Below are 24,663 nucleotides of genomic sequence, written 5' to 3'. Positions count from 1 at the left end.
CATAAATTAGATGATTTTAATAGACATCTTATAAAGTAAGAACTACTTGTGACACTCCTGGTGCTGAACAATGGGATAGTGACTTTTTTCACAAGGGGCCTCGTACAATAGGCACTCACACTTTCACTTTTTACACTACAGAAGTGTTTCTAGAAGCTATCAAATGGGACATTTAAGTTTGGAGGACATTGTGTTTGGCAGATCATCACCAACCACAATATTGCAGTAAAAGCAGTTCTAGTCATCAAACAAAACAATGAAAGGATGGAAGAGTTCATTAGACTGTTGCCTTGCAGCGTTGCTGACCAAACAAATCTAAGGTTATGACTACTGTTATCCATCTCAATTCAAAGTGAAAGCGTTTTCTGACCTGGGCGGTATGAAGCTTAAAATACATCTTCTTTTGTCAGCTGAGACTGATATCCATCTTCCCTGTGCTCATTATCTGTAAAGGATCTTCACATGATAGACAAAAGAACTTAGACTGGGCTTTTTTTACAGAGTCAAAAGAATCCAATGGTGATGTTTAACATTGGAATAAACACACTGATGATAGATGTCCAATCACTGGCTGTCTTTAACATTAAAGGGATGGTACAGTATTGGTTGAGATAAGGATTGACCTTTTAATTTTTTGCGAGAAACCACTTACGAAATGTTACAGAGCATACAATTCTAGGGGGAATTCAAAGTATATTTGATGAAAAATGGTTTAGAATTGGCTGATATATCCAATAACAGAGTAAAACAAAGCGATCCTGTTAAAAGGTGGGTCCCACCTTTTATTAGGATCATTCAGTTTTGGATGAAGGAATAATGCCCTGCCATCAGTAGAACAATTTCTTCTGAGCCAATCAAAACAGCTCTGGACCTCTTGCAATTTACATTGTATGTATTTGGTCAAGTTTCTTGGGATTGCTTTTCAGAGATTCACACAGCCACAATGAAGGAGTGTATTGGCAACAAAATAAAGTTTACAGAACATGGATAGACTACCAAAAAAAAAGAACAAGATCGGCCATTAAGTTCGAGGAATTCCTCAGTTGTGTTAGACTGTTACATCTTACACTCCTAATGGTCCACACTGCAGTGAAATATTCAGTTTTATTTTACTCCTTCCCTCACACTCCAGCAACCTCCATTTGAAATGATGTTACTGGCAACCTCGCCAGAACAAAAACAAGAATCTTTCTCAAACGAGGTAAACGATGTTTAGGGGGTGAAACAAAACACTTTCTATGAAATAATACGTACACATGCATTCCCACATTGTTTCGCGCATCAAAATCTGGGGGGCTTTCAAGTCGTCGTCAGGGGACTCGATACTTGATACTTTCATCACTTGCGATCAATACAAGGGCTCAGCCTCTCGAGTTTGCGCAGCAATATTACCTCTTCCAGTTTTACCCCCTCTCCCCTCCTCCAATACAAAGGCAAACACCCCAACACTCACGATCATGCAGCGTACCTGTACACTGAAGTGCTGCACACAAGTTAAACCTCTTTAAATATCAGAGGCTTCAACTTCGTCACAACAGCTCTCCCCACATCAATAGGATGGCATTTTCACAATCATTAGGAGGCTTTTGTGTTCTGATGGCTACTGCCTTGAGGGTTTTCACTTAAATACTTTTGAACTCTGTCACAAGGTAATTTCTGAAAGATGAAGGCTGAGGCCATTTGTATTATTTGTCAGGTACAATTTCTCAAAGAACTTTTTGAACCTGTTTCTTCTGAAATATATGTATGGTATAACCCCAAAGATAGATTTGAAATACATCACCTAAAGCTCCGGTAAAGCAGGGGATTCGCAAACGAGGAAACTTTTGAGCTGATTCCAACTGTGGGGAGGACGAGGGGTGATTAAGGGGGTGGGGTGAGGGCAAATACTGCTCTGTGGTACATGACTGGAAACTAGACAGCAGACTTTGAATATCTCCCCCCCCCTCCCCTCCCTCCCCCCCCCCCCTTCACAACACACATGCAAGGGGGAAGGGGATGTCATGGACTAAAAATATGTGATTCAGTGGGATAGGATGGGGGTCCATGACTCATAAAAGTTACGTCCTTGTGACAAAACCCACAAGGAAAAGGGTTGGGTGCATGTATGGGTACGGTATCATGGAGACCTATTCCGTTGTCATAGCTTAAAAGTATAGTACCACAATATATATCTTCCTTCTTCCTCTTTTCTCTATCTCTTCTTCCTCTTTTCTCTATCTCTTCTTCCTGTTCATCTTGTCTCTTTCTATCTATCTACATGAGATGATCATTCATCCTGCTATCTATCTTCTCTATTTCCAGCCAGAAGTACAGTTGAACAAAACTGCACAAAAATTAAAGCTCAACTTCAATATCTACTGTATACTACTAGAGCATTACAATGTTGTCAAATTAAATTTTTTTCTCTCTCTCTTTGAATGAAATGTGAAATGGGGTTAAATGAACAGATTTATCCCACAACCTGTGAAAAACAACACCTGCTCAAATTATAGCGTCACACTTCAAGATGTGGGAACGAATCACACAATTTGCCTCATATAAATTGTCACTGGGGTGACCAGACCTTGTATAGATCTGAAATTCTAGTGAAAATCGCTCTTTTTGGATAAACAGTCAGATAATCAGTTAAAGAGAAATTCCAGTGCAGCTGAAATTTGTCTGAAAAGAAGGAGTAAAATTTTCTTAGCACAACAATGAAAATATGATCAAAATTGAATGAAAAAATAAGGATGTTATGTCAATTTAACAATCAATGGAAAAATGTGACGTGATGACATCATCAGCTCATTCATCTCCATATTCATATCAACTGTATAAGCTCTGTTCTGCAGAAATTAGTGAAACTTTACAATTTCATAACTTCCCCAATTATCATCTGATTTTGATCAAATTTTCACTGTCATACTCAGAAGATTTTACTCTTTCTTATCAGAATAATGTAAAACTGGACTGGAATTCTTGATGTCCTGTCCAAATCCAACTTTTCTTAACCAAAAAATAAAGCCATCGCAGCATGTCAAAGGAAAGGCAATCCCATTTGATATAGTGCTTTGTAGCTGCCATATTTTTTTCTCTCCTGAACATTTTGACATTTTTGAGATATGAGGTTTTGTTACCCCAACAATATATATCATTGCAATGACTGAAACAAATATTTTGTGTTGCCAGTAGAATCATACCTAAAGTAGTACAAAATAATGTTACAAATTACAATAATTGTTTGTATTTTTGTAATCAATTTTCCTTTTTTTCCCCTGTACAACCAGTGCTATAGCATACAGTTCAATATTAACCCTTAGGGTCCTCCGATTGCAAATTGACATACAAACTCCATAATACCCATTACTGTCTAATGTCCTAAGTACAGAATGGGTTACGAATGATTGAATACTTTAGTGGTAAACATATACAACCTTATTGTAGGTGTTAGAGGAAGAGAAATATTGTGCTCTTACCTGATCACAGATCAGGTCCCACTTTTTCTCGTCATTGTACTGGCGTAGCAGCTTGGCCTTCTCTGGTGGCAAATCCATTTGGGCCTGCATGAGGTGAAAAAAAATAAAAAGAGGAACTTCTTAAAAAAGACTGGTACTTGTCAATATCAGGGTAATGTACATGTTGTACCTTTGGTGGAAAATTGTTTCAGGTCACAAATCTGAACAATCCACGTTGCTTTGATGCAAGTTTAACGTGTCTACATCTACAGGCAACAATCTAGAAGCAATGAACATTTTAGATGTTGCCATGGTGATTGCAATATCATTGTATTTTCATTTTTTTTTCAATCTTAAAATTGTGCACATGGAATCAGGCAAAGTGAACAGCTCAAATTTGTTCCGTTGCAGACAAACATGACAAATTTTTGAGCAAAAGTGTGTCACATTTTATTCCACTGAAGAAGTTTGGCACTCACATCAAGAGCATTTGGCGTTGAGACTTAATGCTGCTTTGAAGAGAACATAAGTTACAGGTGTATCATTATCATTAACCTATGTGTGTTGCGGTTGAGTATGATACACCTATTACATGTATCTGCACATGTATAGCATCTTTCGATGGGCAACACACGTGCATGTAACCAATGCAACGCAGGACGATAAAATTAACACATGGGACGCGATTGAGATCATTCAGGCTGGGATGAAATATTAGGAGGCTGTAAAGTGTGACACAACGGAAAAAATGTTAGGGTCAATCGCCACCTCGCTGCCGAGGTGACGTTGTTTGTCGTTTGCCACGCACGTCAATGCCACAAACGTGCGCTGGCATCTGCCTCGGACGTTCAACCGCAGGGTGGTGAATCACAGCGACGGCTGCGACTTTATCTGCGGGATCGTCGTCGTCGAGTGCTCACTCATCACGTCTCTGCCAAAAGCAGAGAGGGGAGCGAGACTCAACCTGTTAAACTTCCCCTGTATGAGACAGATATTGAGCGAGAGAGAGAAAGAACGGGAGACAAAGGGTCTTTAGTCATTGCTGTCGGTTTGACTGCAGCTGCGTGGAAAAAAGAAAGAAAGTCAGAACGCTTCCCTGGGAAGAGGGATAAGGGCAAGCAGTGTACACGTGAGGAGAATGCGCAGGGATTTTACGACTAGGGTTGCGTTGCGTTGTGCCAAAGGACACGTGCTAAGGCAGCGCAGCCGTCATACACTGTATTCTGGCAAGCCTTGCTCAGTTACAAATTTGAAAAGGCCTACATTAAGCAAACCAGCAGAAAAAGATAATGTATGTATTCAAGGTTAGAGACATGTCCTGTCCGTCATACCTTGACAACAATAAAACAAAATGAAAAGGAACATATTAAGGACATTTAAACAAGCTAAATGAACGCAAGACAGTTGTTTCCACATGACAAGAGTTACTTATACAGAGTTAGTTCAAAACCTATCATGGGTATTACAGGCAACTGCTTTAGAGAAATGTGCATACAGATAATCCATACGAGACTATCCAGTACAACTCATTATTGTTATTTCCTTTCTCCTATGTGGGAATGGATAGAAAGAACGAGAGAGAGGTATAATTAAGAGCGGTGACACACATTTATGGGCAATGCACACACATGTGGTTTGACAAGTAAGTATTTTGTGCCATTGCCTACATGATGACAGGTGTAATTAACCCCTGTATCACACATAGCAGCAGTGTACTACAGCAATACAGTGGCCCATAATTTTTTTATTTTTTTTTGGGGGGGAGGGGGTAGGGCTTTTAAAAAATCATAGGCAGAACAACGCTCAAGGAGAGAGCGCAGTTCACTTTGAAACAATGATCCCAATAACTGCAGGTCAATTACCTCGTTCACTGAATGAAAAAGACAAAAAGGGAAAAGACAAAAGAAACAACGACAAAGGGAGAGAGAAAGAGTGTGATAAGGGTCACTGACCTCTAGGACCCACTTCCACTCCAGCCCATAAACTGACCCCAATGAGGACAGAGAATCAACAGGAGTGGGCAGTCAGGAAAAACAAACAAATCCTGGAAAAAGGTGGCATCCTGTAGAAATGGGCTCCTAACAAAAAAAAAAAAGGGGGGGAGGGGGAAAGAGATTAATAAACAAAGTTTACCCACAGACCAAACATGGCTGCTCTTGAGAATGCTGTAAGAGAATCAATAAACAGCACCCAGCCAAAAGTACTGGTAGGAGTTAAAGGGATGATATCATTTTGGTTCAGATAGTTCGGGTTTAAACTTTTCTGCGAGATAATTAGAAACCACTTCTATGAAATACTAAAGAGCATACAATTCTAAGAGGAATTACAAGTTAGTACGATGAAAATCAGTTTTGAAATAGCAGAGATATGTGAAAACAAATTAAAACAGAGCGGTCGTACTAAAAGGTGGGTCCCACCTTTTGGTCCCACCTTTTATTAGGATCACTTTGTTTTTGGACATCTCAGCCATTTCAAAACCCATTTTCATCAAATAAACTTCTGATTTATCTTAGAATTGCATGCTCTTTAATATTTCATGCAAGTGGTTTCTAATCATCTGGCAAAAAAGTTTAAAACCTGAATCCCATCTCAACCAAAATGATACCATCCCTTTAAGGAGTGATGGCTGGGGGAGGGGGGGGGGGGGAATTCTCTCTTTCCAGGATGGGTCACCCAAACAGGGGATGAGAGAGCTTTGCATAATGAGCAGGAAGAAGATGGTTTAGACTGGACACTCCAAATCAAATGTGGTTTAGGCCGCAATGCCAAATCAAAGCTCGCTGACACATAGAAGATTTACAAGGATAGGAAAACCAGCAAGGTTGAGCGTGGGGTATATTACATGAAAAGCCAGAGTGTAATGTGTGAAAATTATGGTGGGAGAGCATGGTGGCCACAGCCATTACACATGTCTAAGATTACCAAGATATAAATAGGTATGAGAGTATACTATTAGAGTCATGGTCAGTATACACATGACACTTTTTAGGGGTGGCCAGGAGATCAAGTTCATTAGTAATCTGACCTCGACAGTGATCAGAGAAAGCTTTCCAAAGACAAGAGGGTCCACTACTAACTACTACTACCACCCTACTACTACTACCCTACTACCATGCAGCCCTATCCTTTGAATGCAAGACTGTTGATAAATGTTTAATCGACTGTAGTTCTAAGCTGTTGACAGTGATTTAACATTTGCATGATTTGTCCCTTTAATAAGGTATAATACATAAAGTGTACAATTGTAGGCAATGCTGTCAGTGAACACAATACAGGCCTACAAATATACAATTGTCATGAAACTGAATAACAGGATGTTTATCTATATTGCACTGGTTTTGCAATGGACATGTGGCACAAATAACATTCAAAAGAGAAAGTGATATTGCAGGGGGGTTTATACAACAGGAAAAACAAAGACTTTTGAGCAATGGACAAGTTTGTGTAAACACTGCCTACTGATCATTGACAATGGGGGGTAAAGGAAATCTACAAATGAACACAACAACATTTCAACACTGTTAAATACATATATCAAAACATTTTGCAAAGTCTAGAGAATATTGTCACCAATGTGCATCATAAGGAAGACATGTTAACATCTGACAGCAACAAAAAGTGAAATCTGCCTCCTTGATTCATCCATGTCTGAAGGTAATAAATCATGCACAATGTCAATGCTGGGTAGCACTCAGAATGACAGGGGTACTTTAGTGGGTGAGATTGAAGAAATTACAGAAAAAAAGGCATGAATGAAGTTGCGACAAAATATTATAAAAAAGTGGAATTTTATGGCTGTCATATCAGGGATATCAAAATTTGAATATCATGAGACAGTGCCTTATTAGGTAAATGATTTACAGCCTCTATTGGCTTAAGCAGTAAATCATTAATCTTAGCAGCTACCGTGTTTCTCTTCCAGTTTCACTTCGCGCATGTAATTAAATGTAACAAGCAAGGACGAGGAAGACAAAGGCAGGAAAATATAAACATTTTTGGTAAAAAACAAATGTTAAAGAAAGAATACAGAATTTTCACAGCAGCAGAAATAACAAATTAACAGCTAGACAAATTCATAAACATGGCTGTGCTTCCTATCAAATGATGAATCCTATACTATAATACTCGAAGTTGTTGTTGTTGTCGCGACCTTATGTATTTCCTGTTTTATTTCGGCGTTGCTGGTTTCTCTATCTCCTCCCGAGCCGTCGGCTCCGGGCAGTTGCGACCGGTGCCGTCGGCCGCAGGAGAGTATCCTACATCGAATGGCGTGGGTTTCGTCCCCTCTCCGCCTCCGTGTCGACGTCGAGGACGAAAAAGAAAAATTAATTAGCTACATGCATAATGCATTTTTGTGCGTGACGAAAGAGCCGAGCGTTTCAATATTCACGGAACCTGCGCTGGCCTCCTGCTTTCTCGATCTTCCATCTTCAGAGACACTGGGGGATACTAAAGATGATGGTGCAGCGAAATCTCTGACATCTTCCGGCGGACGCGCACGCACACACACAATGTACCTCGCAGAATTCTATACACACTCTACACTGTGTGTATATAGTTCTGTGATGTACCTTTGCCTCCGCCTGTTACGTGTACTGAATGTATTGACGATGGTTACACGAATCTGTGTGTGCGTGATATGGACTACAAGGGCATTTACGTACAGTTCGCCATTATTGGCGTCCCCAAATGAAAACAACGAACGTTGGTTATGTAATTGTATTTTGCACAACTGCAGAATACTATATGCAGCTCAGGTACGTCATTTAGTTTGCTCGCCGTTTGCTCTCAAGTCCGGTGTCATTGTACGCAGACTGTTGTTGTTGTTGTTTTAGATTGTGGAGCTCTCTGCCGGGTGGGCAATTTGCTCCAAAAAATATAGTTATTCAGATATGCCTGAAATTTAATTATAAAAACCTAAAATACTTTAAATTATTTACAAAACACCAAATTACATTTATTTTTATATTTACAATGATATATACGCAGACTGTTTAGGACGCGGCTAAATATATTTGCCGATCGTACCCTTACATATCAGATTACACGCGCAGCTGTGTCCATTCGTTTACTGCAGAGCTGCTGTAATCATACATATTCATAAGATGAGCGGACGTAGAGGAAAACCTCGCTTTGCCGACCGCCTATTTTTAAAATTGCAAGTGGAAATAGAATGTGTGGTTCTATGGTCTATCAAACCAAGTTTTGGTGACAAAAAAAAGAGGGAGCAAATGAAGACGAATGCAGTGATGTATATATTCTTCTTTCTTCCATAACATGGGAAAAATATTAAAGAAAAAAAATACAAGGTCGTGAGAACCTACTCCCACGGGTGCCTATTAAACCTGATGACTATGATCTCCCCCTCCCCAAATAATAACAATGATAATAATAATGATAATAATAATAATAATAATAATGATAAGGATAATGATAATAATGATATAATAATAACAATAATAGGAGCAATAATTGTAGGCCTGATATTAATTATGATAATGTACAATCTGAAGCAGATGTAGTTCTATATTAATATGATATATCAAGCCAAGTTTTGGTGATTAAAAACAAGGAGGGAGCAAAATTATGAAGACGAAAATATCTTATTTTTCTCTCATAACGTGGGGAAAAGAAACATGAAAAAAAAAACACAAAACAAACCGAGGCCTTGAGACCAGCCGTGGATTCCCGCGGGTGCCCGCGTGGATGCAAGAGCAGGGGGTAATCAAAGTCAGTGTTAATATCTTCCCGTTTCGACGGGAACAACCTGTGGGCAGAACTTTCGGGGAATCTCATTTGCGTTTTTGGTAATTTTTCCCTGAATGTTTTTGTTTTTTGCCCTGCGGAGGTTGAAATGTGTGTGTGCGTGAGGGGGGGGGGGGGGAGGGGTGAGGGGCAACAAGACAACTGTTGGACTTCAACGGGTGCAAATAACCCCTCGAAACTCAAGTTCTATAATAAAAGCAAGTAGTGGCGGGAATGATCCCTACCAATTAATGGACCGGATCGCCTGGCATATACTACAAAAATGTATTATAAAATTTCTGGGAAGGGTGGTCATTTAGAAGACAGCACAATTAACGAAAGAATGAGAAGACTCTTCTTTTTATTTCTTCAATAAAAATGTGCAAAATCGTATTATGAGAAAAAAAAAATAAAACCCCTCAGACCCGTGGATTTCCACGGGTGCTGCTAGTGGACAAATAAACATGGGGCACTGATGCTAAAAGGGTTAAATAAATTCAACTCTTTTTAATTCAAAGGAGACAATTTTAAGAGCTGTGGTCACATTATATGCATAAGCTGAGGTTGAACTGCTGCTTCTAAACTCCCATGCATTGATACAAATTGTACACAACCCTGTTTGGAGCGAAAGTGTTATCTGAGTATTTTCCTTGAAATGGGGCTTAAAGGTATTCACAGTCACACAAAATTTGCCATTGCTTTGACCACGAACAAACAAACATAATGTCATAATCTGGGACAGCTTTCAAGTGAAATGCTAATCTACTTTGCAGCTACCACACCGACACAAAACCCTCATAATTCCCAGATCAATGACGATTTCCACACAAGTAGGTACTCAACACGTGGTATAATGCATTTTTAACCCGATTTCTTGGAATAAAATTGCAGTTTGCTCTTAACAAATCTCTAAAGGGAGCATTTGAAACTGTAGTTGGAATGCAATCAGGCATACCATGAAAGCTTCAACTGCACAAGCAATTGTATCAGCCACGTATACAATCTATATTTTGCGCAAGCCAGCTCAACATCAACAGGGAAATTTTTGAGAAATGATAAATGAGGTACCGCATTGTGACTTCACAACAGATATAATGTCATATCAAAATATACAGATCTTTTCTTGTTCAATGACAAAATACTGCAAAAGTATTTTTCTTTATTCAAATTTAATTCAAAGGCATTCAAACAATCATAGATAGGTGAGTACAAAGCCACCTCACTCCTTGCCTTATATGGAAAATGTCCCACTCTGCAAGAAAAAAAAAACACAGTTTATGGACTCATGAATGAAAACAAACATGAACAATTTGGGATCCCCAGGGACAATCTGCGGTGTGGTGTTTGGTTTCATCTGGCATGGTCTGTCTAGATGTACGGAAAATATACTCGGGGGATTACCAGCAAAATATGATCAATGGGTGGCATAGAGGAGTCGGAGAGGGGAAAGGTGTACAGTTTGAGCCAATTTCCCCAGTTTTTCCCCATATTTGGGCATGACTACATGCATGGCAGCAACATTCTTTTTAAATCTTGTTTGCTGGAGGGTGGTTTCATGTTGCACGGCAACAGCTCAAATTGCAACAAAAGATTTGTTTTGAAGTTGTTTTTTCTATCTTTCACCAACTTTATCCAGTCAGTTGTTCATCCCAAAGCTCCCATTTTATACTTACAGTTTGTAGGAATCCCTCTCACAAAGGAGTATCAAGTAGCTCAAAGAATGCCCTCATTTTATGGACAAGTTGACTTTCATAAAATGGTAGTCTTACAGGTGACTGAATGTTTCATCCAACCAGACAGAAGAGACAGAATTGTGACATTTCAAATTTCACATTTTAAAGTGGCATTGCACAGACATAAATTCAAATCTTGAATTTTTGCATTGTAATCCATATCCACATCTTTGGCCAGTGCGGACATTTCAGTCTCACTATTAAAACAGACTGATAAGCTTTGCGATCCAAATCTTATGAAATCTTGTGAATATTTTGGAATTATCGCAATCATTTGAGAAAGAGCACAATAATTTGCACCACATGCAGTGAGCTATGTGTCTGAATGCCAGCTTGGAGCAAAATTAAAGATCTCAAGATTCTTTATCCCATCATTGAAAATACACATTGATATGTCAACGCATGAACACAGGGGCAAGGGTCATCATTTCGATAGATTTCAGGTATGTGCAGTTTGGTCTACAAATTTTCACGATAGTCCATTTAATACAATATAGGGATAGGGGAAAAACAAAAAATAAAAACTTAGTATTTGGATCCCTATTGATATCCAGCTATTTTTTCTGTGTGAATGACATTTTCATGGAAATATTTCCTTCCTTTCTCTCTATCGATTCAGGAGAGGGGAGAGGCTGTTCTTTCTTCTTCTTCTTTTTTTCTGGAACCATCTCACATCTGTCTGTTATTTTCGACGAGGGATGAGGGTGTGTGCTAGAAATCCTAACATAATAGTTGTGGTTTCTGTAATGGTCAACACCCATTTGTGAGTTTTCCCTGAAAGCGAAACTCAGAAATTCAAACTTCGCTTCACCAATATATTCAGATAACAGAAATCCTGTCATGGATGGACACACAAAGCAAACGTAGCCAATTTGGCACTCACGCAGACTACGATGGAAAGAACAAAAATCATGATAAATAATCTCATATCCTGACTTTCATATCCTCTTTACTATATACGACCCATTCTGTTTTCAATTAATGGTCTGCATGACCTTTCAATCATTAATTATTCACACTCATTCTTTGGGACATGGCGAGCTCTTGTCCACATTTTTTTTTCTCCCCTACCAATTATGAAATATTGATTCTGGCGGCACATTATTGATGACAACTGGCATAAGCACTGGTAGGTAGTTACATTTTTTTTTTTATAAAAAGGACTACAGCTGTATATGATGTCATAAAAGTTGTAGTTTAGGCCTGGGTATATTATACATTCATTATAATCTGTCATCCGTCTTCTCAGAAAATGGATTACACATCTGTAAAAATTGCAAATTGTTTGGGCATGAGTTGGAATGATCTCCACTTCCATAAGTAGCCAAAATGATGCATGATTATTTTTATACACTTTGTTACCATTCCCTGGAATATGCCCCCTTTTTTTTTTGGGGGGGGGGGGGGGGGGGTGATGCAAGAGCTGGCAAGAGCTGGAAGGTGGCAGAAATGTAGCATCATCCATCTCCACTTCATTTCAGCTAGAAATCACATGAAAAAAAAAGTTTGATTGACTCTAAGAATTGTAAGCTCAAACAAATATACAAGATTCTTCTGTGAGATTTAGCAATCGCAGTGGACTTTATCATTTATATGACCATGCATCTGACACCTACAGTATAGGTCTGGGATTTCTAGCAAGGGTGAACGCGACATTCACGGGGTAGCAGTCATCTGCTTTTGGGGGATCTTTGTATATTTGCACATGTAGCAGTCTGTAGTCTTGCACTACCTGATATGAATGCTTGATGAAAGCCTAAATTATTTCTAGCAGTAACTACACCATTATACTTCACTTCAATTTTTCATGAAAGACAGCCCAACGAAAGAAAAAATTATATTCCATCAAAGCCAAATACTTTCATAGTGACTAACAACTCCAGTCAGGTTCACAAACAATCTACAATATAATCAGTTCACAACCTACAATGTGATGCCCTTAGAATCATCAAAACCTCTGTACTTTTAAATACCTCTCATTCTACCCCAAAATGGCAATTTTGATTAAAACTCTCATTTTTACATGGATTATATGTTAATGAACATTTTTTTTTTCTTTCTGAGGCAAGCTTGTATAGAATCGTCTGACATTTATATATATCAACAATCAATTTAAATCCAGAGGTATCAAATAGGGCCTACACATTCTCTAATTCTGAATCAATGACTGTTCTTAAAAGATAACCCTCAACATTTGTGGCATCAGAGTCATACATCGTAAAGTGTTTGAGACAAATGAGGAAACGGGACACCATAAACATCAAATGATTTCAAATTTGATTGACAATGAGGTACAACTGTACCTTATCAGTTACCCTGCAAACCAAACATTTCAATTAACAACGCTATTAATCATTCCTATGTTGTGATTGTCCACATTGTAAGTCAGGACAAGTAGACGGAGGGGGAAAGAACATACAACTGGATGCCGGAGATAAAAGAGTGTGAGCACTTTACAACTACTTACTACACCTCCCCCGACACAATAGCTCAGACATAAAAGCTTCATTGTCCAATGACGAGATCTCGTAAACCAAAGTGACTCACTACAGAAGGTTGGAATTTTGTTAAAGGGAAAGTAAACCCAAAGAGCAATGTGGATTGAGTGAAAGCAGTAATATTAGTAGAACACATCAGTGAAAATTTGAGGAAAATCGGGCAATCGATGCAAAAGTTATGAATTTTTAAAGTTTTGGTGTTGCAACTGCTTGGTAAGGAGACTACTAGAGGTTATGACGTATGAGTGGACTACAATATAAAGAAAATAAAAAGGGAATTCAATAAAAATTCATTTTTCATGAAAATTACACATTCCATTAACTTGATACTGACATATGTTAGGGGTAGCACTTGTTCCCCCTGCTTTCTGATAGCGGTTAGTCAAGAACTCTTTCATTTTGCTAGAAAAGTGAATTTTTGTGGACTTCCTTTTATTTTTTTCTTTATATTGTGGTCCTCTCATACGTCATAACCTCTAGTAGTCTCCTCATCCAGCGGTTCCAACACCAAAACTTTAAAAATTCATAACTTTTGCATCGATTGTCCGATTTTCCTCAAACTTTCACTGATGTGTTCTACTACTGTTACTGCTTTTACTCAATCCACATTGCTCTTTGGGTTTGTGTTCCCTTTAAGGGTTGGATGGATTGGGGGGGGGGGGGGGGGAGTTACAGATCCAGGATCAGTGTGGGTCACTGGAACGTCTGCGTCAGGAAGTGAACGCTGCGAGAGGAGACAGACAGACATTTCCACAAATTTGACACGACCGTCTAACTTTGACCTCCGACGGTAGGCGTGTGGTGGGAACAAGCTAGCTGCTGTCTTCACATTATGAAAATGCAAAGCAGATTTGTGGGGAAAAGATGCAGAAACTATTTCCAATTAGGATAAATGTCAACACTTCATTATTACATCAAGCAATTTGTAACAACATTGCTATATATTCATCTTACAATACAAGTACAGTAAGCTTAACTTCACAGACTGAAATCAGCGTTTGTAATCGTAAACACTTGATTTAAAGGAAACCCACACCATCATAGATGTACACTCTGTACATGTGCTGAAAGCAAAATACACAGTTTGTTGTTACCAACAGACTGCATATAAACAAAACAAAGCAGTTTGTTGACAAACTGTCCATATACAATACATCAAAATGAATCACAAATAATTATGGGCACGACAACTTTCATGCCTGCTGGCCGTGGGCAAGTAAACTCATTGTCGGGCAAGCATTTCAAGCAGACATTTTGACTGTTCAGAGTGTTGGGATCTTGGTGAGAAAAGAGATCTGTTGTAATGCTTTGTCATTAATGGGAAGTTGAACATGATAAACAACATCTGGTAAGTCTGTAAATAATAAATGTTGCTTGACTCACTGCATAAACTCTGAAACAGAGTGAAAACTTCAACTAGAGCAAATAGACAGCAATACAACCACTCTTTAACATACATATCGACAAAAACAGAAGTTTCCAGCTCTTGGTGAGAATTTGTCATCATGATAACAGAATGGAAGGCAATGAAAATTATGAAAAAATTTGAATGTCATTTGAAGAGCTTGTTATATCCTCAGGAGCTACAATGTATGTACATTGTACCCATGGGTGCTTTACAGACCTGTGGGAGAAAACAAAAAATTAACCTGATAAATTGCATTAGGCTTTAAAGTCCCATGCATAGTTTTGATGTGATATACAATGTATATCCTAGATAATCAGAGCACATGGGTTAGGTCTCATCACGTTGCATCTGCATGACAGCAAATAAGAGCATTCAATCAAGTCAAACTCTACAGGAACACAGTAGTCCTATGTGTTGAGATTCCTCTTTGGTAGGTGTTCTGTAGAACTGTGTGAGAAAGGGATTAAAAGTAAAAAACAAGGAAAATGCTTGACAGAAGTCAAACGCTTTGAAATGTACCATTTTATAAGGCATATTTGGGTGAAGTCATAAAGTACAAAAACATCACACAGCATACATACACATGCACAGCATGTACACATGATATCTCTGCACATTGTGTCTGACCGACCAATGGATAAAAAGATGAACTGTACAATGTATACCTTGCAATTCCACAGGAAGACACGACTCTTGAAAGAGCTCATGGCATCTCTTCCTGGTTGGATACTTACATGGTACTGCTGCCAGGCTTCCATCTGTCTCCTGCGTTTGAGGAAGATGTCGCTGGGAATGCTCTCGATGATGTGCACACTGTGTACCTTCTTCTCCGCGGCGGAGTTCTTGCGGCCCTTCGAGGACCGGTATTGCACTGACGACCGGTGGGACAGGCGGGGCTGCGTGCCCGTGCTGCCGCTGCTCCCGTTGCTGCTCCGCGTGCTGCTCCCGCTCGTGCTCCCGCTGATGCTGGCCCCGCTCGGCACGCTCTGGTAGCCGCCATTCTGGCCCGGCATCGCGCAGGGGCTGGGCTTGTTCGTGATCCACGTATCGATGGGAGTCAGCGGGTCTGGCCCGCTTGAGCTAGCAGACGAAGACTGCCCCATGGTAAAAATTCTCCTCTTCACTTTAATCTCCACACTTTCTCCTTCCACCACAAATACTTCAAGTTGCGAGAGAGACCAACGGGTAGATTTCTCGCAACAATTTCTTTGACAGTCAAGTTTCCGATGAAATACTGTTGCTGTGATTGTCACATGTCTCTAGCGAAAGGCAGGTTCTTAGCTTGTCAGAATATTCCCTTCATTCACCGGTATAATCCATTCTCACGGTGGTCCTCCACTTCACCGGTTCTCCCCGTCCTATCCATCGGGGATACCAATAACCAACAGCGCTGATGCTGGCGAAACTTCTAACAATTCCTCGTGGTTAACAGGATCCACGAATTGGATATCCTCCAGGTCGCACAAAAAAAAAGGAAAATGGGGGGAAAAATATCTTACACGCTGCCACCACTTGTCCCTGAGAACTGTGCTGAGAACTGTGCGGCTGCCGTCAAGCGTGGTAATCACCCCTCGCCATCCTCCTCTCTGGCAGAGTGTGCCCGGTATTGGGCAACATCAAAAGAGGCAGTCCTGTTGCCGGGGGATATCGATCCTATTCAATTACTGGAGGCCCGATGACAAGTCCCCCCACCGCCCATCAGCTGAAAGGGGTGAAAGGTCAAGTTAGGCAGTATGGCTGTCCACAGGTGGCTGGTATGTGGTTCCCGTCTTTTCATCCGGTGCCGGCGCGGCAACTCAAACTGAGAGGGGATTTTCACCTTTTGGAGAAATAGTCGGAAGAGCATTCAGTGTAGAGACATACACCTAATCGTGACTTTGGATTGCAGTAAATGATGCCCAGTTTTTGCCTGAAAACTTTGAGGTTCAAAGTCCGAAAACTGAAATCTATCTGATGGCCATTATCAACTCATGGTTTTGTTTTGACTGGGATTTCCAGAGTGTTGATTGCAATTTTGAATGAGTTGAACAGGTACATTAACTTTGATCTGGCTATGTGGTGGCCATGTGTTCTTGTAAGATTTGCCTCATCGAACTTATGACAACAGAAAGAGAGTACACATACACTGAACACCATATATACCCCTTTAATAGGAAAATACATAAAGTAGACTGCCCAAGTAGAAAGTACTTGAAATGCCCCAAAATGAATCATCTTTACCACAAAAGCCAGATTTCGGAAACACAAATCATACCAAAACAAAAACTCAACAGATTATGAGGTCATGTCCATTTGAATGTCATCGTATTGTCTGGCATCCAATCCCAAAGGCTATTTTTGAAAACTTCGACAGTAGTTTTGGTCACTCAATTGTGACAGCTCTTGCACTGTAATTCTACTTTACGCTGTACACAAATGGTCCCCAAAATAATTACTTCTATGATGTTATGTAAAGGGGAATCCTTCACTGTTAAGGTAGATATAAAGTCAACCATGGCAAAGACACCCCAAAACAAATTCAGAAATTTATGGGAGCGATGTAAAAAGATCAAGTGACTACTGTGGCTTTTTTGCAATGCCCAGTGGAAGCAATTTGGGACGATATACTGACATTCAGATGGTCAGAATATGTTACACGCTTGTCTAGATCGTCTCAGAGTTGTCAATTGCGTATCGTTATAGTATTTGATTGCTTTTTTCAATGAATAATTCTACTTTTTGAGTATTTCCTAACAACAACAAAAAAAAGACGAAAAGGAGAGAAAAATGAAATGTAAGGAAGGATACTGGGATCACTGGTCATGATTCGACACTTTGGAAATCGGTCACCATGGCAACTCTCTTGGATAACCACACACAGCCTCAAGAGTTTCTCAGTATCGTAGCCCACCACCACAAACTGTTTTGAGAGGAGCATAGACTTTCAGAGAGATAGCAGATGAAGATGAAGGAGAACAAGAACAAGAACAAGAACAAGAAGGAGGAGGAGAAGGAAGAGAAGAAAAAGGAGGAGGAGGAGGAGGAGAAGAAGAAGGAAAAGAAGAAGAAGAAGAAGAAGAAGAAGAAGAAGAAGAAGAAGAAGACGAAAACAAAACAATGTGAGCGCCAAAGCTTTGCAAGACCATACAAAATCTCCTTCGACACTGCATCTCCCTGGATAATCAGTTTGACTAGAGCGATCGTCGGTGGGGAATTTCATCAAGCGGCACCTCGACAAACCTCTTCATTGACTTCACCCATCCCTTAAGAACATCTCATGGGAGGAAAAAACCTTTGGACGAGAGTAACCGTAAACTTCAAACACAGGCAAAGGAATACAGAATCACAGGGAGCTTCTCAAATGCACGGTGTCGCGACCACCAATTTGCATTTCGTGGGGATTCAACGTTTGAGAGAATGTCAAAGAATATCACAGGGTATACACAGTGCCACACTGCAGCAGGATAGCTAGCTGGATTTGAGACACAGGCTTACAAAAGAGGAACAGATATCATTCCTCCTTTTGACCTGGCGACATCATATAGTTCACAAATTGGAAGTCGTTCTATCTGAGGAAGAATTTTGCAGCGGATAATGAGACAGTAGTATTGAAGGTCACAATATAATGCACTATGTAAAAGAAAATGATATGGACTGAAATAGTACGAAATAAAGCCTGTATGCATGAACATAGCGGAGGAAAGATGCAGAAGAATAGGGATTTCAGTAAATCACAATTCAACAGACTCATCTATCCCTTGAACAGCAATGAAAGAAAAATGGCATAAGCCTCATTCAGGTGTTGAACACTGGAAACAATGAAGATACAAGTATGTAACTACATGTACAAAGCCATTTATGGAAGCGCAGTGATGCAAAGAAACATTCTGAAATTCCACTTAGGCCGAAAGTCATCTATAGCCAGTCACATATTCCGTAGTCTATGATGATTTGAAATAAGTGTAAAAATCAAAGTATAATTTACCATAAAGTTGTCAAGACTGATCAAATACCACACACAAGAAGGTACTGAGCTCTACCTGGAGCATATATCTAGAACTGCTCCCAAAAGGAGAGAAAAAAAAAGTTTGGAGAAGCGAAATCACAGTACAGAGAAATTTATGTCTAGCAAATATGAGCCATACATACAGGACCCATAGAAAGCCTAGTACTTTAAAAAGGCAGCAGATTATTAAAATGCAGAGACATTACTCTAGTCAAAGGAAAGGCGCAACGCATCACAGGGTGAAACATTTACACGCACACACATGAGCACACACCAGGCCAAAGTTGAGAGCCTCAGCTCTGTAAACATTGAAACTTTCCTTTACAGTGCAATAATGGCCATTTCCTTCTCTTCGCCCCAACGTTTGCCCCCCAAACTCTCGCAGCTTCCTCGTGTGAAAGAGCAGAGGAAGTTCTGCACAAACACTCCCCGGGAACACCATCTTATTAACCCCTTGAACATGAGCTGATCTTGCTATTTAACATGCATTTCCCCATTTACACCTGCCTGAGTATACAAAGGGGGGGGGGGATTGGTCTTCAGTGGGTTAAAAAGAAATATGACAGAGTGTGAGCAAAGTCAGGAAGAAACTTCCGATTACTATGGTCCTAAACAGCACCAGACAAATAACGGGTGAGCAATATATCTTGCTCGGTTTGACAACGCCCCCTGGTATTGTGCAAGGATTCGTCCAATATATGATAATTCAGTATTACAGTATCACTTGCAGGAAACGAACGTTGTTCAGTTGAATTCGTTCAACCTTTTTTTCCTCTTTGCCCTGCTACAAACCGAGTGACACGAACAGGTTGCCTAATTAATGCAAAATATAATTTCCTCATTGCAGTGATTCCATCCTACTTGCTATATTGGGGGGATATGATACTTTTAAGGTCCAAGACAACCCCTCACCCCCCCCCCCCAAAAAAAAAAAATAATAATAATAATAAATGAATAAAAATAGTAATTTCCAAATCCAAGTGCTTAATAGAATAACAGGTGTTAAAACTGTGCCCTGGCATATTTTCATTTGTTTGTTGGTTGTTGTTTTTTCTTCTCAATTTCTCAAAACGGGATGAGCAGATAAAACAATAAATGAGTGTCTGAAGTCACGGTGACAATTTACACAGAAATATTTCACAAATTTCCCAAAATTATCAAAACCAGGGCACCAGGATGTCTACTCATAGTGTATTTATAACCACACCTCACCGACCCTTTACTGGTACCAAATTACTTCTGACCGTTGAGGCCTAAAGACCCTTAATGAGTCTGCATACTTCCTGTTCACGTATTAGGTGTTAATTACACTCTGTTTTAGCTTTGTTTTGTTGTTGTTATTTTTTGCAGGGGGGGGGGGGCAGAAAGTTCCTCTTTTCCTTGAAGTCTTCTTGCCTACCTTCCCCCACCCTACAGCAAACAGTCTATGACCACTTCCTTTGGCCATACTGCAAACAAGGGGGAAACCACATCTTATTTCCACAGCTTTGACCACTGTGTGTGTGTATATTTCCTCCAACCCTAATGACCAGCTAGCCATTGGACGAGGAAATGCAATGTCGAGGTCAAGTGACGTAAAGCTTACATGAATGGTCAATGATGACGATCGACAGGTATATGGCTGGCAATATAGGGGGAAAAGGTAGTAGGATACGATACAGCTCACCCCATCATAAATTACTGCAGCTGATTCTTATGTACACATTGTGAATGTGTGTGTGTTGTGTGCATACATTTGTACACCTGTCCTCGTCTATCTGTCTATATGAATACTGTATAAGCCATATATTTCACAAGTCTAAATTTTTCACGAATCGGGACTTCCCGACAATTTCGCGAGTGGTTCAATTCGCGATCATGGAGTCCTGTCCTGAACGGAGAAATGTATCACGTGTATGTCACATTCATATCGGCATTAGAGTCAATATTTTCGTGAGTTTTTAATTTTGCGAATAGTAGCTGACTTGCAAATTCATAAAAATGAAAACCTCACAAAATAGTCGGCATATACAGTATAACATTTACATGTGAGCATCCATGTCCATTTTCTTTTAAAATGTCATTGAAGAATCTCTCTACTCAGATGAACAGGACCTTTTTTCCTCTGATTCCTTGAAAGCTCTGGAACACATATATTCATGGTACACCCAATCACAATATTTTCAAGGAACTGAAACAAATTCAAGCTGTCTAACATCGACGATGCGAAACTGTGAGTACATGCAGTTTACACACGGGAAATGAAATATATACACCTGTACATGTACATCAGATATGTTTACATAACCCAGTCCCCTCCATTTAAAATCAACCTTCTGCCATGAATAAAGCTCGGAAAAATTTGCAAAGTAATTACATCAGGCGACAATCAGACTCCTACAATGTACATATATGCATGATGGAATCGAATGAGAGAAAAAAAATGAGTCAAAGTGGTTCCACTAATCAGAACTTTGGTTGCTATGATTCAACATGCATACACCCTGAAAATGTATCACTGTAAAACAGAATATACCCGCGGCAGGAAATATTTGCAAATTGGAGCCGACGGCCTTTTTCGCGGCATGAAAGTTTCGCGAACTGCCACTGGCATTCAATGCATATAGTGTAGGTAAGAACTTTCATGTGCATTCTAACTTCGCAAATCTTGGCTCTCGCGAAATTTGCGAAATTAAAATGCATGCGAACATACCTCGTTCTACAGTAAATATGCCCTCATCTTCCTCCTACGTGTACATCATTCTAGGGGGACAACTGAACCTATTTTTTGCTTTTATTCTTCTTTCTCTGTTCTTGTTTGCTGGTTTTGATTTGTTTGTTTGTTTTTTTGTCAAAAGTTAGCCATCGGCACCCCAACCTCGGGAAATCCCCCATCCCCGATGGGATTTGACGATGACTTCCCTCGATGGCTCCATCCCTTTCCACCGATGCTAAATCCATCCCTTTCCCCTGATGCTAAATCAAGCGCACCTCAGGATCAACCTGCCCCTCGCACAGTTAACCCTTTCCATACTGCATCCTGATATCCACATAGACTTAATACACAGGCCACCAGGTTCCCGTATGGAACGAGTTAAAAAGATACAAATGCTTGTCCCTGTATTGCCCTTAACCTTTCAAAGATTAAACATAAAATGAAAATGCTCAAAAGCATCAAACATCTGTGTCTATGGCATACACTTTCATATTACATCAAGAAGATGGTGTTTGTTCTTCACTATCTGTTATAATAATGTTTCACTGAAAGACATCCCTGTTTAATAATTAGCAAAGAAACATTGATTTTACAGGTATGTTGTCCAATACCCCCCCCCCCCCACCATGGAAAAAAAAGCTGAAAGGAATGTGCATATTTCTACTGAAGACAGGTGCTGAGCCACGCTGTCATCTGTTTCAAGATAAAGATAGTGTGTGCAAAACTTTGTCTCAGGCGATGATAAATGTACAGGTTTTAGAACAGTAAATATATATCAATAACTTTCATATAAATTTTTCAGCAAACTTATGGCATATTGCCAGGCTCTATGACAACCAAGCATATCATTCTAGTTTTGAGAAATAGCTTACTTATTGGGGGGGGGGGGGGAGGAGGCTGCAAATGCAATGTCTTGATAAACGCATCACAAATGATCAAAGCTGGCAGCGATCTGCGACAAGCTGATGTGATCAACTTCTACGTTTCCATGGAGACTTCAAAAAAACTGCCAGCTACCACCCTCAGGGAGGGCTACAATCTGTATACATACCCAGAAAGACAAGGTTGCTTAGCATGTAATCTGGAAATCTGTGACACGGAGTTGGGAGAGATCAGCGAACAGAACTGAGCCAAATCAAGGAAGCATTAATAAGGCTAACAACGGTTTATTAAAGCTGTTTGTGAGTCATTAAGCGCAGCAATCCACTAAATAGGACGCTCTGAATACTGCACTGCTATTCTTGCCCCATGCTTTGACATCACCAGCGTATCAAATTCTAAACTTGTTGCATACACACATACATACACACACTCACACACACACAAACGCAGAATATGACTTCTCTTATTTCAGTTTGCATGTAATTCTGGAGGATGTGTAATAACTTATTTGCAATATTGCTTCATATTTCAGCAAGACAGCGATTCAAATGATATTGCGCATAAACATAGCTGTATTTTCTTTTCCCCGTCCCTTCTTTTTTATTTTGTCTTTAATTTTAGCCTGATTAGAGTTTCCTCGAGATGGAGCCGGTATCCTGTCCAGGACGTGATGCAATGTCCTGTTCTAATTCTTACGGAGAGCAGCATCCATCGCTATTCTGTCTGGCTCTCGGATGTGGGATGTCATTAGCTTGATGTCGACATAACTGTGCCTTTTCTTGTTTTGTTTTGTTTTCGTCTTTCGGTCTTTAAATCCCGGAAATTCAAAGGTCCTTAAAATATTATGTACTCATGTAAGCGTTATGTATATCGCTTTGTATTACTTTAGGTGGATATAAAATCATTTGAATTGAATTGAATTGAATCCGAGAAGCACTATTTGGCCGAAACATAACAGAAATTTCTAATTCCATAACCGTCCGACTTTGCATCTAATTTTGATGACACCTACACTGTACAGAGTATATCACTACATAATATATAGGCTACCAGTCTGATCCTCTTGATTTTTCACTCACGTTAACAAAGGCAACTTGATCATGGTGTCTTTTAAAACTACACTGTAATTGGTGTCTGGGACTGAAAGGGCATGGGCATGAGAGCTGGCCACTATAAAATGGTATAACTCTCTCTCTTTCAATCTGCGCACTTTGTGAAAAGTTTCTATTCTACAGTACCCTTTATCCAGCCTCCCTGGGTTCCTCGAGGTTAGCCATGATTTTGGAAGGAGGGAGGAAAGCGCCGCCAAAGCGCGCAGCATCCCCCCTGCCTCAGCCCAGGAAATTCAATCTAACGTTTTCCACATGATGATCGGATTCGGGCCTGACAGTGAATCACCGCCGCTCTGGAAGATTTTAGAGAAACATTAATGAGCGACTTCAAACTTTTTAAAAACTTCTGTCTCTAGATCGATTTGTAATTGCTATAAATATTATTAAACACACACACGAATATGTCAATAAAATATTAGAACAATGCAAACAAAATTATAATTTAATGCATTACTAATACTTACGAATGATAACCTAAATATTTTCTATTTGGCGTCATGCAAAGATTTCCTGGTAGGCATGAGTGTCAGATTGCTGTTCTTTTTATCAAAATACGAGTTTAGGATCCGTCATAAACTGTCTCAGCTTTCATGTACATCCTGGTGACTAGTTTCTGGGCATGAACATCTGAGATAATCTTAAAGAGTAGAGTATGATTTCAACATTGCACTTCAGGTGTGATACCTTTTGTCACAATATTCTGACAAAAACAAAGCTATCATGTGCCCCACGCACGTGCATTGTACAGAAATATGACACAGCAATAAAGCTACATGTGCAAATTCTGATTAGCATATCATCAAAACAGTTTGATATATGATTGATGATAATAATTTCATGTCATAGTCACAAATTTCAACTAGGGTGAAGTTCGGTTATAGTAGTGGTGGTACTGGTGGAAAGGCAACAGCAACACCATGTAAACTGGCAACAGTGCAAATTACAAACTTAAGGTCAAAAGTACTAAATCAGTCAATCCACCCCCCCCCCCCCAAAAAAAAAGAAAAGACATACATACATACAAACAAACAGCATCGAAATAGAGAGTGGTAGGTATTCCCATCTCTGCACTAATTGATCTAATCATTTCATAGCACTGTAAAGACTATGCACTGTGGCACCATCCTAGGTGGTACTGAAAGTGTCGCTTTTAATATATTAGAGGGGA

General features: G+C 39.7%; 1 protein-coding gene across 1 annotated transcript in view; it reads right to left on the bottom strand.

Annotated features, from left to right (window-relative positions):
• LOC139737986 (formin-like protein 3) overlaps positions 1–24,663 on the bottom strand; it is a 125,735-nt gene that overhangs the window by 72,754 nt on the left and 28,318 nt on the right. The window contains exons 2-3 of the mRNA XM_071648652.1: positions 15,556–16,640; positions 3,459–3,542 (exon numbers count right to left, since the gene is read on the bottom strand). Of these exons, the coding sequence (XP_071504753.1) occupies positions 3,459–3,542; positions 15,556–15,924 (453 nt within the window). The 5' untranslated portion in view covers positions 15,925–16,640. The remainder of the gene's footprint in view (positions 1–3,458; positions 3,543–15,555; positions 16,641–24,663) is intronic.

This window comes from Diadema antillarum, unplaced genomic scaffold (genome assembly GCF_040938485.1).
Source record: "Diadema antillarum isolate AM-2024a unplaced genomic scaffold, OU_Dant_1.0 seq00000718_RagTag, whole genome shotgun sequence".
NCBI lineage: Eukaryota > Metazoa > Echinodermata > Echinoidea > Diadematoida > Diadematidae > Diadema > Diadema antillarum.
The sequence above is the reverse complement of the archived record's forward strand: the minus strand, read 5'-3'. Positions and strand labels throughout refer to the sequence as shown.